This window comes from Vipera ursinii (genome assembly GCF_947247035.1).
Source record: "Vipera ursinii genome assembly, chromosome: 3".
NCBI classification, from domain to species: Eukaryota; Metazoa; Chordata; class Lepidosauria; order Squamata; family Viperidae; genus Vipera; species Vipera ursinii.
Genome location: NC_139516.1, coordinates 50776033 through 50791655, shown reverse-complemented (window position 1 = coordinate 50791655; position 15623 = coordinate 50776033). Strand labels below are relative to the sequence as shown.

Below are 15623 nucleotides of genomic sequence, written 5' to 3'. Positions count from 1 at the left end.
CTCTCAAAATACTGTTCTATGCAGTTATAAACACCTGGCATATCAAAAAATGGGCTATTGATATATTTCTCTCTTAGCTATCCAACATCTTTCCTTTTCAAAACAACAAAATTAGGGTGATTGTCAGAAACATGGCAGGCCATAATATGTACTAAGTTCAGAACCAACATATGTATGTACTAAGTAATGTTTCACATTGTTTTACTTCAGTATCTTATTGGGTTAATCTAAATGTCTTTAATAAAAATAAATTTCATAGTTACTGTACTTGGGTCTCTGGGCTTGTTTGCATCATTGAGGGAAAGGAATAATAATAATAATAATAATAATAATAATAATAATAATAATAATAATGACAACAACAACAACAACAATAAAAACAACAACAACAACAACAACAACAACAACAACAACAACAATAATAATAATAATAATAATAATAATAATAATAATAATAATAATAATTTGGAAGGGACCTTGCAGGTCATCTAATGCAATCCCTACACCATTTCAGACAAATGGCTGTCCAGTCTCTTCTTAAAAACATCTAGTGTTGAAGCATTCACAACTTCTGGAGGCAGGTTGTTCCACTAATTGTTCTAAATGTCAGAAAATTTCTCCTTAGTTCTAAGTTGCTTCTCTCTTTGATTAGTTTCCATCCATTGCTTCTTGTCCTGCCTTCAGGTGCTTTGGGGAATAGCTTGACTCCCTCTTCTTTGTTGCAACCCCTGAGATATTGGAACACTGCTATCATGTCACCACTAGTCCTTCTCTTCATTAAACTAGACCACAGGTCTGCAACCTGTGGCTCCAGAGCCGCATGCAGCTCTTTCAGCCATCTCCTGCGGCTCCCAGTCCTCTGCCATGTGCAGTCCAAAAAAAAAAGTGGGACTAAAAAAGTTCAACCAATCAATTCAAATATGCAAGGTAGGTGCATATCTTGCCTTGGCTCCACTCTTCAGTCAAACCCTGTTCTGCGCATGCACACATGTATGCACATGTGTACACATTTTTTTGCGGCTCCCAGTTTTTCCTTTTGTGAGGGAACCGGTTCCGAGTGGCTCTTTCACTGTTTCAGGTTGCTGACCCCTGAACTAGACATACCCAATTCCAGTAACTGTTTCCTATATGTTTTAGACTCCAGTCCCTTTGTTGCTATTATCTTTGTTGCTATTCTCTGTACTCTTTCTAGAGTCTCAACATCTTTTTTACATTGTGGTGACCAAAACTGGATGCAGTATTCCAAGTGTGGTTTTATCAAGGCATTGTAAAGTGGTATTAACGTTTCACGTGATCTTGATTCTCTCTCTGTTAATGCAGCCTAGCACTGTTGGCTTTTTGGGCAGCTGCAGCACACTGCTGGCTCATATTTAAGTGATTGTCCATTAGGTCTCCGAGATTCTTCTCATAGTTACTACTGTTGAGCCAGGTACCATCCTATACTATACCTGTGCATTTGGTTTTTCTTGCCTAAATGTAGAACCTTACTTTTTTCACCATTGAATTTTATTTTGTTAGATAGCGCCCAATGTTCAAGTCTGTCAAGATCCTTCTATATCTTAAGCCTATCTTCTGGAGTGTTGGCTATTCCTGCCAGCTTGGTGTCATCTGTAAATTTGATGGGTTCCCCATCTATCCCCTCATCCAAATCATTGATGATGTTGAAGAGCACTGGGCCCAGAATAGAGCCCTGGGGTACCCCACTACACACTTCTGTCCATGTAGATGCAGTTCACATGCTGAGTATGGCTGGTCAGCTAGCTACAAATCCATCTGGTGGTGATGTTGTCTAACCCACATTTTTTCTATCTTATCAAGTAGTAGGTTGTGGTCTACTTTATCAAATGCCTTACTGAAGTCCAAGTAAATTATATCCACAGCATTCCTCTGGTCCACTAATTTTGTCATCTAGTCAAAGAATGCAATAAGATTTGTCTGGCATGATCTGTTTTTGACTAACCCATGTTGGCTTTTGGTAATGACTTTGTTTGCCTCTAGGTGTTCGCTGATTCGTTGCTTGATTATCTTTTCCAGAATCTTCCCAGGTATTGAGATCGGGCTGATAGGTCTGTAGTTTACTGGATCCATTTTTTTCCCTTTTTGAAAATGGGAACTACATCAGCTCTTTTCCATTCCTCTGGTAGTTCCCCAGTGCTCCAGGATCTTAAAAGATGTAGTTCAGTGGTTCTGAGATCACATCTGCCAGTTCCTTCAGAACCTTGGGGTGTAATCCTCCTGGTCCTGGTGATTTGAACTCGTCTAGGGTAGACAGGTACTCACCATTTTTTTGCCTATCTTAATTTGTGTTTCTAATCTTGTTTTTATGGGACTGTTTTTGATAGGTTGGACTGTTTTTGCCCTTTGCATAAAGATGGATGTAAAAAACCGAGTTAAATAGTTCTGCTTTCTCCCTGCTACTTGTCACCTTCTTGCCACTTTCTCCCATTAATGGACCAATCATTTCCTTAACTTTTTTTTGTTTCTTTTTCAACATGTAAGAAACAAGAAAAAGGTTAATGAAATGATTGGTCCATTAGTTAATTAGGGCAGGATCACCATTCTGTTTCCAGTCTATAATCATACTAGAGGTATCTCTGAAAAATCAGGAGCAGAGATTTTGGTGGAGGAAAAAACCTTTTATAACATGTGAAGCATTTTGATGTACACATATACAGGTAGTCCTTAATTTACAACAGTTTATTTAGTGACCATTCAAAGTTACAGCAGCACTGTAAAAAGTGACATGACCATTTTTCACAATTGTGATCATAAGTCAAGGACTACCTGCATTGAACACACAATTTTATTTTTCTAGATCAAACCCAAATAGTCTTATGTTTTTATAATAAATACAATACATGGGTTATTTACAGAAGAAATGTAAATAGTAGGATTAGGTAAGTAATCCTTTGCAATTGTTTCCTAACAATTGTTTTTTCCCTTTGTCAGGATGTACTGTAAAAAAAAGTTATGTGGTAAATACAATTTACAGTACTGTTGGGCAACCCTTGGTTTCCTACATTTTTTGAACTTCAATTCTCAATATGGACAGAGTACAGGAAGGAAGGGCAAAACATATTTCCCTCAAAATGATTAGTTTTTCTATAAAATACTTTTCTATAAAAATACTTTTCCTGTTTCTGAATTAATGATTTTCAGTGGACAAAGAAATGGGAATCCATGCAGAATTTTGAAAGTGCAATGTGGCTTTATGCTAGGTAGATAATACAATATATGGAACAGGTTTTGCACGTCAGTTGATCCTTGAGAAAAGTATGAATGTGACAAAAATAATGGTTATTGCACATTTATTAATTTAGAAAAGCATATAGTTTTTAATTATAAAATGATTTGTGTTAGTATCAAATTGGAGTTAGATTGCCAAATGTATGAACATATGTGAGGAGAAATGGAATACGTAGCAAGTAAGATAAGAACTGTCTTGGACTAATAAGTGAGTCTTCCTTCTCCCTAGAGTGACTTATCTAGTGCCCTCCACTTCAAAAAGAAGCTGGCCCCCTTAAAAAGTTCCACTAAAATGTCCTGTGGTTAATAATAATAATGAGAGAAGTTTATGCTTCCTATAAGTGGGCAGTAGGTGGTGCAATTTTCCTGTAAGCAAGAACTGGTAGAGAAAGTCATAGAAAATAAAGAAGCTAAATTGTTCTGGCACTTTAGAATTTAAACAGACAGGCACCTGCCGCATAACAACTCAGACTTAACAATTATTGATAAGGCAAAAAAAGTCTAGAATAGATAGTGGACATGGCAGTACCTGGAGACAGCAAAATAGAAGAGAAAGAACTGGAGAAGATAACAACCTGAAAATAGAAATAAAATGACTATGGCAAAAAAATGCACAGGTAGTACCAATACTAATAGGTGCCTCGGGTGCAATCTGAAAACAATGGAAGCACCACTTGAACAACCTCTGCATTGACAAATTCACCATCGGTTAACTGCAAATGGCAGTTTTACTCAGAACAGCTTACATTTGTGACATCTGAAACATCATCAAATGTCAACATTTGCCTATTCCATATCCTTGGGAAGAACTCAATAGGTGGATAAAAGTGCCAACATCCAATCTATACATCTGGCTGTGCAATGAACCATAATCTATTGTCTTTATAGTTGGCAAACAGATAGCTAGAAACAAAGTAGTAGTTTTTATTTTATTTTTCTGTGGAGGAGAGTTGACTGTGCAGGTCTACATTTTGTTCTCACATACTTCCCAAGCTTTCTTCAAAGACTTCTTTTACAAAGGACTAGCTGTGCTAGTATACATTCTCACATTGCTCAAGTAGCAGGGGTGTGGCTAGATTTGAACCAATCATTCAAGCTCTGTTGGTATCTACCCAAGTAAAAAGTGAAGCACAGCCCAGGATGGTAATTCTTATAGAGATTACCTCCACTTTGTTTACTTTTTAAACATTACTAAAAGGTCTGGATCTTGGAAATCTTATGCAGAAAGGACTTAGATTTAATTGTCCTTAATACCCTACTATATTTACGTAATATGCAATACTAAAGGTACTTCATTGAATGCGCTATATTTTACTGAGAGAAACTGGGAATAGGTTTGGGAATTATGCCTTCTTTGCCTTTCTGCAGAGAGAAAATCCCAGGTGAATTAGGACAGCAGTCCCCAACTTTTGCAGCTTGGTGGCTTGGCAGTGGAGGAGAGGAACTGGGCAGCACAAGCGGCTGGCTGGCATGCACATGTATAAATTGAGCTTCACACGCGTGCGCACACCAGCCTGCTGCTCACGCAGTCCAGTTGCAAATAGGCCACAGCCCGGTACTGGGTTCCAGCCCAGGGTTTGGGGACCCCCGAACTAGGAGATCCATCATTTATTTTGATCACATATTCCTTTGCTGTATCCTTGCCAAAAGAATACACATAAGGATAGAACTTGCAAAATACATTGGAAATCTTGTCAAGACTATTAACATCAGTTTCAGTGTAACAAACAACAAATATCTAATCATAGTTTAATCATAATACATATATTTCTTGTATTTGCATGCAAACATAAACTATAATTCGTATTTTTTAAAAATTGCTGCTTCTTACCAGCGTGATTAGAATTGGAAAGGACTATTTTTCTTGGATTTCACTGTAGATCCCATTAGGACAACAATAGAAATACTAAGTAGAATTTTAGCATCACATATTCCCATTACTTGAAATGAGTCAGAAAGTCGGCAATTTGAGTCCTGCCACACCATAATAAATCATTAGAATGAATGCAGATAAATAGTGGGGTCAAGGAGAATACACATATATAACTGGTTCCAATGAATGTCTGTATATTTCTGTATGATACGGACATAAGTGTGTATCAGAACTTAAGAAGCTTCCTGGATGAGAAGCGAAACTTTTCAAAGAAAAAAAACCAATTGTATATGGGAAGGGTACACATTGGGCTTGGTATTCACTTCAGAGCAGCTACTTTGTGATCTAAAAATGGAGAACCTTAACAACCCCTTGTTATGGCTAGATAATTATCTTGGCAGATTAGACTAATGCCCATTGCTGACCTCTGTAAGGGAGACAAACGTAAGTTGGTCCACCCCAGATAACTTGGTTGTAGTGAGTGCTTGGTAATTTCTCCATAATAAAGCAGGCAATCCTATAGCTAGTCTGGGTGAATTCTGGAACACAGAGATGATGCCTAAATAAGTTGATAAGAGTCCTCTGGAGTCAGCTCAATCACCAGTAAATTAGACCCTTGCCTTTTTTAATACTAGCAGCCAGAGAGGGTATGATAGCGTAGGGTGTGCATAGGAGGATCAAATACACTACATGACACCTATTAAAGATTCTACCTATCTAGTTTCCTGTCATATTATCAAGAATTTCTTATATTTTGCTGTCAGCCTATTTGAAGTAGCAGAGGATAAAAATGGTATCCGAAGAAAATCCAAGAATGGTGAAAGAGGTGAAGTTGAAATTAATAGTTATATAGAAATATAACAAATATAAAAGATGTTTTAAAGTTTTACTCAATATCAAAAGATAATAAAATAGGTACCTAGCAAACTATTCTTTGAAGAGCATTTCAGGCAATACAGCATGACAGCCATGTACAATATTTGTTGTACACTTTCTGTAACCAGCCCTATCACACACTCATGGGAATTAGTATTATTCTGTTCAGCTGATGTAAATTTATGCATTTTACATAACATATAGCTCAAATACTGTAGCTGGCATTACCAAAATGAATTGGAAGTCCGAAGGACACATGTTGTTTATTCATACAAAAACTCCACAGATGGCCATAATCTTAATAATAAAAAGAAATCAGACAGAAGGAAATTGCCATAGATTAATCTGCTTTTGTACATCTTGATTTCCTGGTTTTGCTTTGTTTGCACTGTAGGAAGATTTCTTTAACAAGCATTTATTGAAACAAAAGAATGTTTATAAGCTTAAATGTGTATAAATTCTAGATGTCATCCATATTGTGTAAGAAAGAACATTACTCTTCATTGCTGAAGCAATTAAGCTGCTACATAGTTTATATAGGTTTATTTCGTTTAGTTTTTTATTTTAAGGGGATAGATCCAAAGTTCAAGATATACAGTACCCACGGGCTATAATTGTAACTAAAATAATCCTGCCTGGATGCAATTTAAGAGAAGGAAAATGGCAGGGAAAATTGCATTCTTCTGTCATTTCATTCAGTGCTCTTACTAAGTAGTCAACCCCAGTAAGGATTTATTCTTAACTTCAGATAGCACATATTAAGAATATTTCTAAATAAAACCAATGTGCAGTTCTTAGAACTAGAAGTCATTTAAAGTAATACTAAGTTGTACATTAAAGCACCCAAATACAACTGGGAAAACAAGAAATTGAAAAAGTTGTGTTTTGATTACTATTTAGAAAATAAATGTTTCCTGTAAAGTTTTAATGTAACTGGCCAATGAGTTAACCCAGCAAAGAAAAAGCATATTTTTCCAAGCTATTCTAGTCCTGTCCATTTTTAGAAATTTATACTCTTTAAAGTAGTTGGAATGTAAATGCTGCCAATGATTTTTGTGAATTTGCATGAATAAAGATGGGGAACAAAATGATAGCATGAAGAACAACCACAACCAACATCCATAATCAAGAAAATTCCTGATGTTTTAGAACAAATAGCAAGAGAGCAGTTTCAAATAATGAAGATGAAAAATTCCCAGGTTTTTTTAAAAAAATAACATATCCCAAAGACTTTGTTAAATATATTACTACTTAGTAATTTAGGCAAGTTTCACAACAAACTTTAACCCCATTGTTTAATGAGACCCAGTGCTAATAACACAGGACTTTTATTCGAATGCCCATTTGTAAGATAATTCATTTATTATAAAACAATCCATTTATCATAAACAAGAATGTATAATAAATTGTCATTAGGCTTTGGGTACATTTTCCCTGTTGATTTGACTATTGGAAAACATCTTTTCAGAACTGAGCAGCAGATAAATTGAAGAAATTAACTTCTATCTAAATTACTGTCTGGTAGTATTCTATTGGGCTGTCCAAGGCCTTTCTTACATGCTATTATTCCTGCTGCCACTTGGGATGTTGACCATTCAGGGTCAAAATTCTATACAAAGAGAAGAAAAATCCATAAGCTCTATAATGTCAATCTTAAACTCAAAGAAGTACTGCAGAACTTTAAATTAGATATCAGGTTTGATTTCATGTATAGGGTGAGATATTGCAGTAGAAACTAAATATTGTACCAAGGCAATTTATATCTGCATTATCATCATAAGCAATTATTTTTGCTGAGTTTATAGACAGAGGAATGAGTGATTTACTGTACTGTACAGTTAACTGTTTTTAAACAACTGAATGTGAGACATATGACCATTAAATATCCAGTAGACTGATTAAATCAAGTGATTCAATTTTTATTTAAAACAGCATGTATTAAAAAAATAGCATTTCTGAATTCCCTGTACAGTATTAGCTATTTTTTTTAAAAAAAAACAGCAGACTACACACCAAAATACTTAAAACAAGTTTGACAGTGTTGAAGTCCAGGGCATCTTGCTCCCTTTTAAAGTACAGCACTATATACACATGCTATCTATACATATCCTCCCATCAACACTAGTAAAAACAAGTCTCAAATATGTGGAGAGGCTGAACAGCAACAGTTGGAAATATTTACAGGTGATGGGAAAGGCAGTCAGCTGTTCCATACAAAAGCAAGATACCAAAGAAAAAGGCAGAAGATAACCAGATAGGATTTCTGAGAATATGAAAAAGTAGGAGCAACATAGCAGAACAGGTCAACAGCTATAGCAGTGAGGTGTGTGCCAAGAATTTGCATGATTTATAAATAAAATAAATAAAATCCTGCCAGTTAGGATATTCAGTTTTTAAAACCCTAGAAATAAATTAAAAACACTGAAGTAAAAATATTATAACTACAATCTTCTGTACACCAATTTTTGTTCTTGTATTCTGTACAAATTTACAGTTTACAGTTGCATTGTTTGTGCACTAGAGGATGCCTTCATGTTCAAAAGGCAGCAAAAGCAAACAGAGTTTATACTGGACAGCAATTAGGGTTGCTAATATTATCTCCCTCATTCTGAAGTAGTTCTTTTGAAACTGAAATAAATTATAAGACAGGTAAATCTGTGAGAAAGCAGCGGTGAAGAAATGTTCAAGTATTTCCCCCCAGCACAGCTCAGTTTGCATTTGAAGGCACTCAGAACATGGTAATAGCAACACAGTGAAGGCAGGTAGCCGGTCCAAATCACTAACTCCCTCCCTTCTCTTGTATGAAACATCTCCTCTAGTTCTTTGCACCACTCATTTCATATTCTAGGATTCAGCTTGTCCAATTCATCTAGTGGTGAGAAGATTTATAAGTCAGACTCCCAAACAGCAAGTCCACTCTCCTCCAAGAGATGGGTTTCTTCAGACTTAGAAAGTCACCAGGCAGCCTGTGTCTGGAAAAAGATGAGTCACATTTCTATAAAAGTCTTCACTCCACTAGATCAAATACAGCAAAATTTTGTTTTGCTCCTCAGAAGGATGAGACAGACTATTTCCTAGATTCTTGAATTAGACTGTGCAAGTGGATCTCAGCTGTTTCCTGAGGCAGGAGAACATCTTGCATCCAAGAATGATTCAGAAGATCTTCAAAGGATGGCCTGTCAGAAGGCCTTAGAGCCAAACACCACTTAATGAGATGCTGACAATCTACAAAAGAAAGTATAAAATTAGCAAAGGTCCACTGATGAAGAACATCTACAAAGTGGAATATTATAAATGCTGCTGCAAAATCTCCATAGGTTATTTAATAAAATGAGATTGCTTTACACAGCTGAAACTGTTGAAGCCAAAACATCAATTCACCTTTGCCAAGGTTATATAAAATCAAAATTTCTTAGATTGGGTTTTCAGGAATGCTAGCTTCTAAGCCTTGGCTAAAAGCAGTCATCAAAAACTCAAATTCTAAAATGTTGCTTTATGTGATAGTGGAACTTGCATATTATTGCTTACTGCTTATCGAATATACTAAACAAGTTATTTGTGATCAGCATTCCAGATAGAATTTCACTCACACCAAATAAACACTTACCTGAAGAAATCCTTTGACGAAAATAGACCTGGCCTTTTATAATCTCTTCATCATGCTCAAAAGGAATATCCCCACACACCATATCATAGAGTAATACCCCAAGTGACCAGACAGCAGCAGATCTGCCATGATATCTATGATATCTGATCCATTCTGGAGGACTATAAACACGAGTGCCTGAAAACAGAGGACAGATCAAGAAAATTAAAGAAACCACAGAATTCAGCAACAAGTACTCTTAAATCTTATAGTTAGATGTATAGGTATAAATTTAGACAGTCTCCATGGACACTAATCAAAAGGCACAGAAATTAAAAAAGATATAAGTTCCAACCATGAAAAGATTAGTCTGTATTTCATCTTTAAGATATAGGCAAATGGTATAAAAGTTCCTTTTAAAGAAACTTAGATTGCAGCTTGTAAATGGAATGCCAGAAACCTCTTGTCTAAGATGTCTTTGTTGTAGTGCTTGATCTCTCCCTCCTCCTCCCTCTCCTGGCAGGAAGCAAGGATACTGAGGTCAGAGCTGCTTGCCTGGTTTCCATCCACGTGATTGTTGTTTACAAACTTTAAGTTGTAAAAAGATACCTCATAATCCACAAGGGGGCACTAGAAGCTTGGGAAAGGGCCTGAAAGAAGTCAACAAACCCTTTCCTGGTTGTTAACCGTTAAATTAAAAACAAAACAAAAAATTCAAGGCAGCGTGTGCCATTTGGGAACCAAGACCAAAAAACACAAACAAGCTGCAAGCCAGCAGTGATTTTTGAAGTAAACGGCTCTTGAGTCTTTCATGAGTCTGTTAGCAACGCAGTTTGTTTTGTTTTATGGGAACGGTTTGAATGCACAAGCAGATCGTATTTCTATTCTAATATTAATGCTTAAATCTCCATCACTACAAACTTGCTTTCAAAAGACATTTATTTGCATTTTTAGCCCTAATGTGAGGTTATTTTAAAGTGATCACTTCTACCGTAGATTAAATTTCACAGCATTCAGCTTCCCTATTACAATGATTAATTTAGTGAGTCTGCAAATACAGCTTTTAACAGTAACCTTTTCCCCTAGGCTTCATATTTATACATCACAGGAAAGGACAAAATACAAATGCTTCTCTTCAGTCTTACTACACAGAAAAATTGCATGATGTCTATTCTTTTATTTTGGACTTGTAATTAATCTACCATTAAAATATAAAGACTATTGCAGGAATATTTTACATGCAGCTTAGCATACATCTATTGTATCTAGCAGGTGAATTAGTAATCGTAACTTGAAAACAATCTGCAATAGATTTTTCCCCCCAAGGCATTTCCTTTCCTATGGTCACATTTTTAAGTAACATTGTGAGCCCATTGGATTTAATAGAAAAAAATCTCATTAGCAAGTAAAGGTTAACCACAAACGGGCATTAGTTTTCTGGGCAAGAGCAATTTTATGTAGGGAATGGATTATGAGAATCAAATATACTTCACAGGAAAAACAAATTGTTAAAATCACAGGAAGAACTTGTTCTATTGCCGTGAAGTTACCTAATAGACAACATAGGGAACACTATGTTTCAGAAATGAAACTTCCTGGCTCAGTTTTGAATGAAAAGTAGGAACACTCACCATCAAAGTCAGTGTACACGGTGTCCTTGAGCAGTGCTCCAGATCCAAAGTCTATAAGTTTGAGCTCTCCAGTGCTCAAGTCAATCAAGATATTCTCATCTTTGATATCGCGGTGCAGGACACCACAACTGTGGCAATGTCGAACTGCTTCCAACACCTGACGAAAAAAGCTACGGGCCAAATCCTCAGGAAGAGCACCTCGTTCTGTGATGAAGTCAAATAAATCTTGAACAGGATCTGGCCTTTCCAAAACCAAAATGAAACTGTCCGGTCTTTCAAACCAATCCAGCAGCCGGATCACCCCTTGAAATCCAGAGCCAACCTTTTTCAAGAGCAAAATCTCCATGGGGACCCTTGTTCCACCAGGCTGCATAAAAGAATGGGAAAAGGGGTGAGGAAAGAATGAATGGCGAGCAAGAAAACAAGCTGAACCTCAACATCCAATACTGCCTGAAGATCTTTTCTACAGTAACAAACCCCAAACATTCCTCCCTCCCTTCTCCCGCAACTTACCAGTTCTCCCCATTCAGAAACCCGGTCCCGGGACACATGCTTGATGGCCACCTTCAAATACAGGGGGGAGGGGGGGGAAAGAAATAAAAATTAATTGATAGCCAACGCTAAAGAAAAGTAGACTATACGCGTGTGCCGGGGAGGCGGGAAGGGCAAAAACAATAGGGAATGATGGAGGCTGCGAGAGGGCGCACGCTACTAGAAACCCATCACTCACCGGAGCTCCATCAGCCAGCCTGGTGCCTGAGTAGACAGAACCAAAGCCTCCACTGCCGAGCAGGGGGCCCACTTGATACAGCTTCTCCAGGGATTCCTTTTCCTTTCCTACAAAGAGCAGGAAGGAAAGATCATTTACACCCTGTCAGACCGTTTCCTTGGCCCCTCTCTCAAAACAAAACAAAGCAAAAAAATACACCAGCCAACCCCAATCCAGCCACTGCCTCATTAAACCAAGGTGCTTCCAGGTCATCCATCCATCGACCATTCCCGACTGGTGGTTCTAGCCTCCCACATCCCCCCCCCCCGCCTCTTCCTTTCCGTCCTCTTTCAGCTGACCTGGCAGCGGCTTGACGGGGTGCAGATCCCCGCCGGGCGTCGAGCATAGGTGGGCCAGTGAATTGATCTTAGAGAGCAACATCCCCGCCCCGTCCGCGTGTTCCAGGCAGGCCGGGACTGGCGGCAGCGGCAATGTCTCGGAGGAGGAAGAGGAGGAGGAGGCAGCGGCGACGGCACAACTGCCGTCTCCCAGGCACGGGCGGGAGCTGCGGGCGGGGTCGTGCCGGGCCAGCCTGCTCCCTCCCGTGTGGCGCGGCGGGCCCGGCTTCAGCCGCCTGTAGTAAAAGTGGGAGGGAGCAGAGCCAGGGTGGAGCCGGGGAGAGCCGGCGGGCAGGTCTCCAGTCTGGGAAGACTCCGCCCACTGGTGCCGCTTCGGCCAATCTCTGCTGCAGCTGGCAGCCCGCGCCGGGCCTCTTCGTCAGAATGGACTGCTGAGGAGGCTCGACGTGGCGGGAAGAAAACGGCGCCAAAGAAGGGGAGAAAGAGGTGGGGGGTGGGAGGCGGAGGGAGAGGACAAGAATGAGAAGCTGGAGACCGGGAGGAGGGGGCTGGGAAGGGCTGAGAGCCTTGGCGGGAAAAGGGAGAAAGCAGCGGGGAGAGGGAGTCCTGGCAGGATTGCCTTTTTTTGTTTGTTTGTTATGTAAGGAAAATGCATTCATGGTTGCCCGGTTTTTTTTCTCGCCATTGTGTCATTGCCGGAATATGAGGGATAACATTCAGTGGGTGCATATATCGTTCTCTTCATCGCCGCTGCCTACCGTGCAAGTCGTTGTTTAGGCAGGGAGCTCCCCGTCACACGTACGTATGGCGGGGAGCTCCCTGAAACGGCTGCAGATACACCCACGCCGATTCGGCTTGAAGACTCCTAATGACTCATGGCTTCTGATGGGGGGGAATCCTGTTCAGAACTTCCAACTGCAACATTCTGCTTTCTTCGGAGTAAATGCCATTAGGTGCAAGAAACTTAAAAAACCCCGATAAAGTTGGAATTAAATCGAACGCCAGTCCTTTCCACCATAAGGGATAAAACCGGTCCAACAAGCTAGATTGCTATTAGTTTATCCATCAAACTTAATAGGCATCTTGTCAGCCATTCGCACAAGATTTCGCTGGAGTCATGCTTTATGCTTTATAGGAAAGTACAGAGATTGATTTAAAGGGAAATAGATTTAATAATGAAAACATAAAACAACCAGAACAAAACCACTATAAAATCCTGGATGTTTATGTGGTCAATTGGTTTCTAGTTGAACCAAGTCAGCAAAAGACTCAGCTTCCGGCACCAATTCTGTGAATTCTACAAAAATAATAGTTGACTGATTAATCTTGTTTATGAAGGGTCCTTAAGTAACTTCTCAGGTACACAGGATAGTCTCCCAGCTCAGATGGTGTAGTTTTTTTGAAATAAATAGTTCTAAATCATAACATTTTTAAAAATAGAATGAATGTGATCAGCATCCAATTGGGCCATGATTTTTGTTATGTGAATCTACATGTTGTCTTTAGGTTCCAAGGGAGAGGTATAACTCTTTCCTTAGATAATGAGAATGGACATTGTCAACAGAAGCTCCTCTAATAACTACTTAGTTTTTAATTTTGGCGAACTAGTATAACAACATTCCTAACTATTTACAAAAACTACATTGTGATGACTCTTTATTTGAGCAAGTATAACTAAGCTCATAAATCCCTATATTCCACACTGTACTACGTTAATTTTAATTAGAATTTATTTGGATACTATACAATATTTTGCAATTACAGCAATTTAACAAAGCCCCTTTAGTTGACTATTTTCATCTGCAGATACTGTTGCCAGTAAGTGGAGGTTTTTTTTCTATTTTTGTCTTGTTCTTAGATCAATATGGGAATTGTAGTACAAAGATAAAAACCTGCAGATGTTGAAGGCAAGTTGTAAATGTAAGCTTGACATTGAGTTTACTATTCAGAGGAGTTTGCACAGATAATTTAAAAAGCTATTGTGCAAGATTTCATTTTCCAATGAAGTTGAAGAGGAACAGCTGTTTTAAAAACAAACATCACTACTTACTTGGAAGCCAATTATTACAGTAATCTGAAAGTGAAACTCTATAAATACTAGTGAAACTGACAGATTATTTTCATGTAAGAAATAAGGAGAACATCCCTTGTTAAAGAAAAAAGAAAATGGGAGGGAAAGAGATTGATTTTGGGATGAATAAGCCAGATATAAAATGTTCTGAAGATAGGATTCTGCATTTATTAACTCATTTTGCTAAACTATTATGAATGTGGAAGATGATGTGAGATTAGAATACTAATATAGTTTATTTGGCTTCATTTTCATAATCATTCTATTTGTTGTAAAATTTATATCTTGAAAAAAATCAAGGATAGCCCAGTATTTATAAAAAGAATGTACCTGACTGAGTGAGTACAAATGACTCTCAGATGAAGATACCATTTTGTTCAAGAATAGGAATTTAGATGTTAGATATTTTGCTTATCCCAGTGAGCACTTATGCTCACTGAAATATTTCTGGATGTAAATCCACCATCTAAAGAAGAAATGAAGAAGCTTCTTGGATGAGAAGCAAAATGTTTTCAAGGAAAAAAACCAAGAAAATTCAGTTGCCTTTTGAAAAACACCTTTGGGACAATCACGACCTGGAAGATTGAAAATCTCCATAGATTTCTAATCTTTAAATTCTGTGATTCCACTACTATTATGCTAATCTGGCCTTGCACAAAAGAGCTCATATACACCATGTATTAGCCCAGTATGGCAACATGTTTAGATATCTTGAATTCTAATTTCCATTAGCATCATCAAGCCTGGCCATTTGTGACAATGGATCTGGTGCAGAATTCCTGATTAGAAGTGATTGTGTCTAAGGGTGCAAAATGATTGTGCCTTTGGGCAAAAGGAAATGAAAATCACATGATCCTCTGCCATTTCAATTCCAGCCTCTATTCCCAGTCTGTATACAGTGTAGCCGGTATCCTTAGTATTTCTTATGGATTTCAAAGAATATCTAGCATATAATAGCTCTTGTGCTATGTTACCATGTTGGTGAGAAACAGCTACATCTTTACAGTCATCCAGCTCTATATTATTATTTGAAGACAATTAGGAATTGGCAGGGAATTATATATAAAAATAGTCTTTTTAGAGAAATATTTTAAAATTATAATACGGATATATAGTGGAATGGGAAAGTACCGGTAAGTACAAGCATGAAGCTGAATCTTCCTCCTGTTTTGTACAAATTCAAATAATGCTGTATTGGATCCAACTCAGTCTTTAATGCAAGGTTATCTGCAAGTATGATGGCATTTTCTGATAATAACAAATGTCTTTGTC

General features: G+C 38.0%; 1 protein-coding gene across 2 annotated transcripts; it reads right to left on the bottom strand.

Moving 5' to 3' along the window:
* Nucleotides 1-7459: 7459 nt before the first annotated feature.
* Nucleotides 7460-12508, bottom strand: PIM1 (Pim-1 proto-oncogene, serine/threonine kinase). Of its 2 annotated transcripts, none has more exons than XM_083357656.1 (6): nucleotides 12281-12508; nucleotides 11943-12049; nucleotides 11726-11776; nucleotides 11213-11579; nucleotides 9603-9779; nucleotides 7460-7604 (listed from the first exon to the last, which is right to left on the bottom strand). In XM_083357656.1, the coding sequence occupies exons 1-6, from the start codon at nucleotides 12360-12362 to the stop codon at nucleotides 7597-7599; spliced, it is 792 nt and encodes a 263-aa protein (XP_083213782.1). In that variant the 5' UTR covers nucleotides 12363-12508; the 3' UTR covers nucleotides 7460-7596. The 2 variants fall into 2 exon arrangements, with proteins under 2 accessions (XP_083213782.1, XP_083213781.1); XM_083357655.1 differs by lacking the exon at nucleotides 7460-7604 and adding an exon at nucleotides 7900-9220.
* Nucleotides 12509-15623: the final 3115 nt, after the last annotated feature.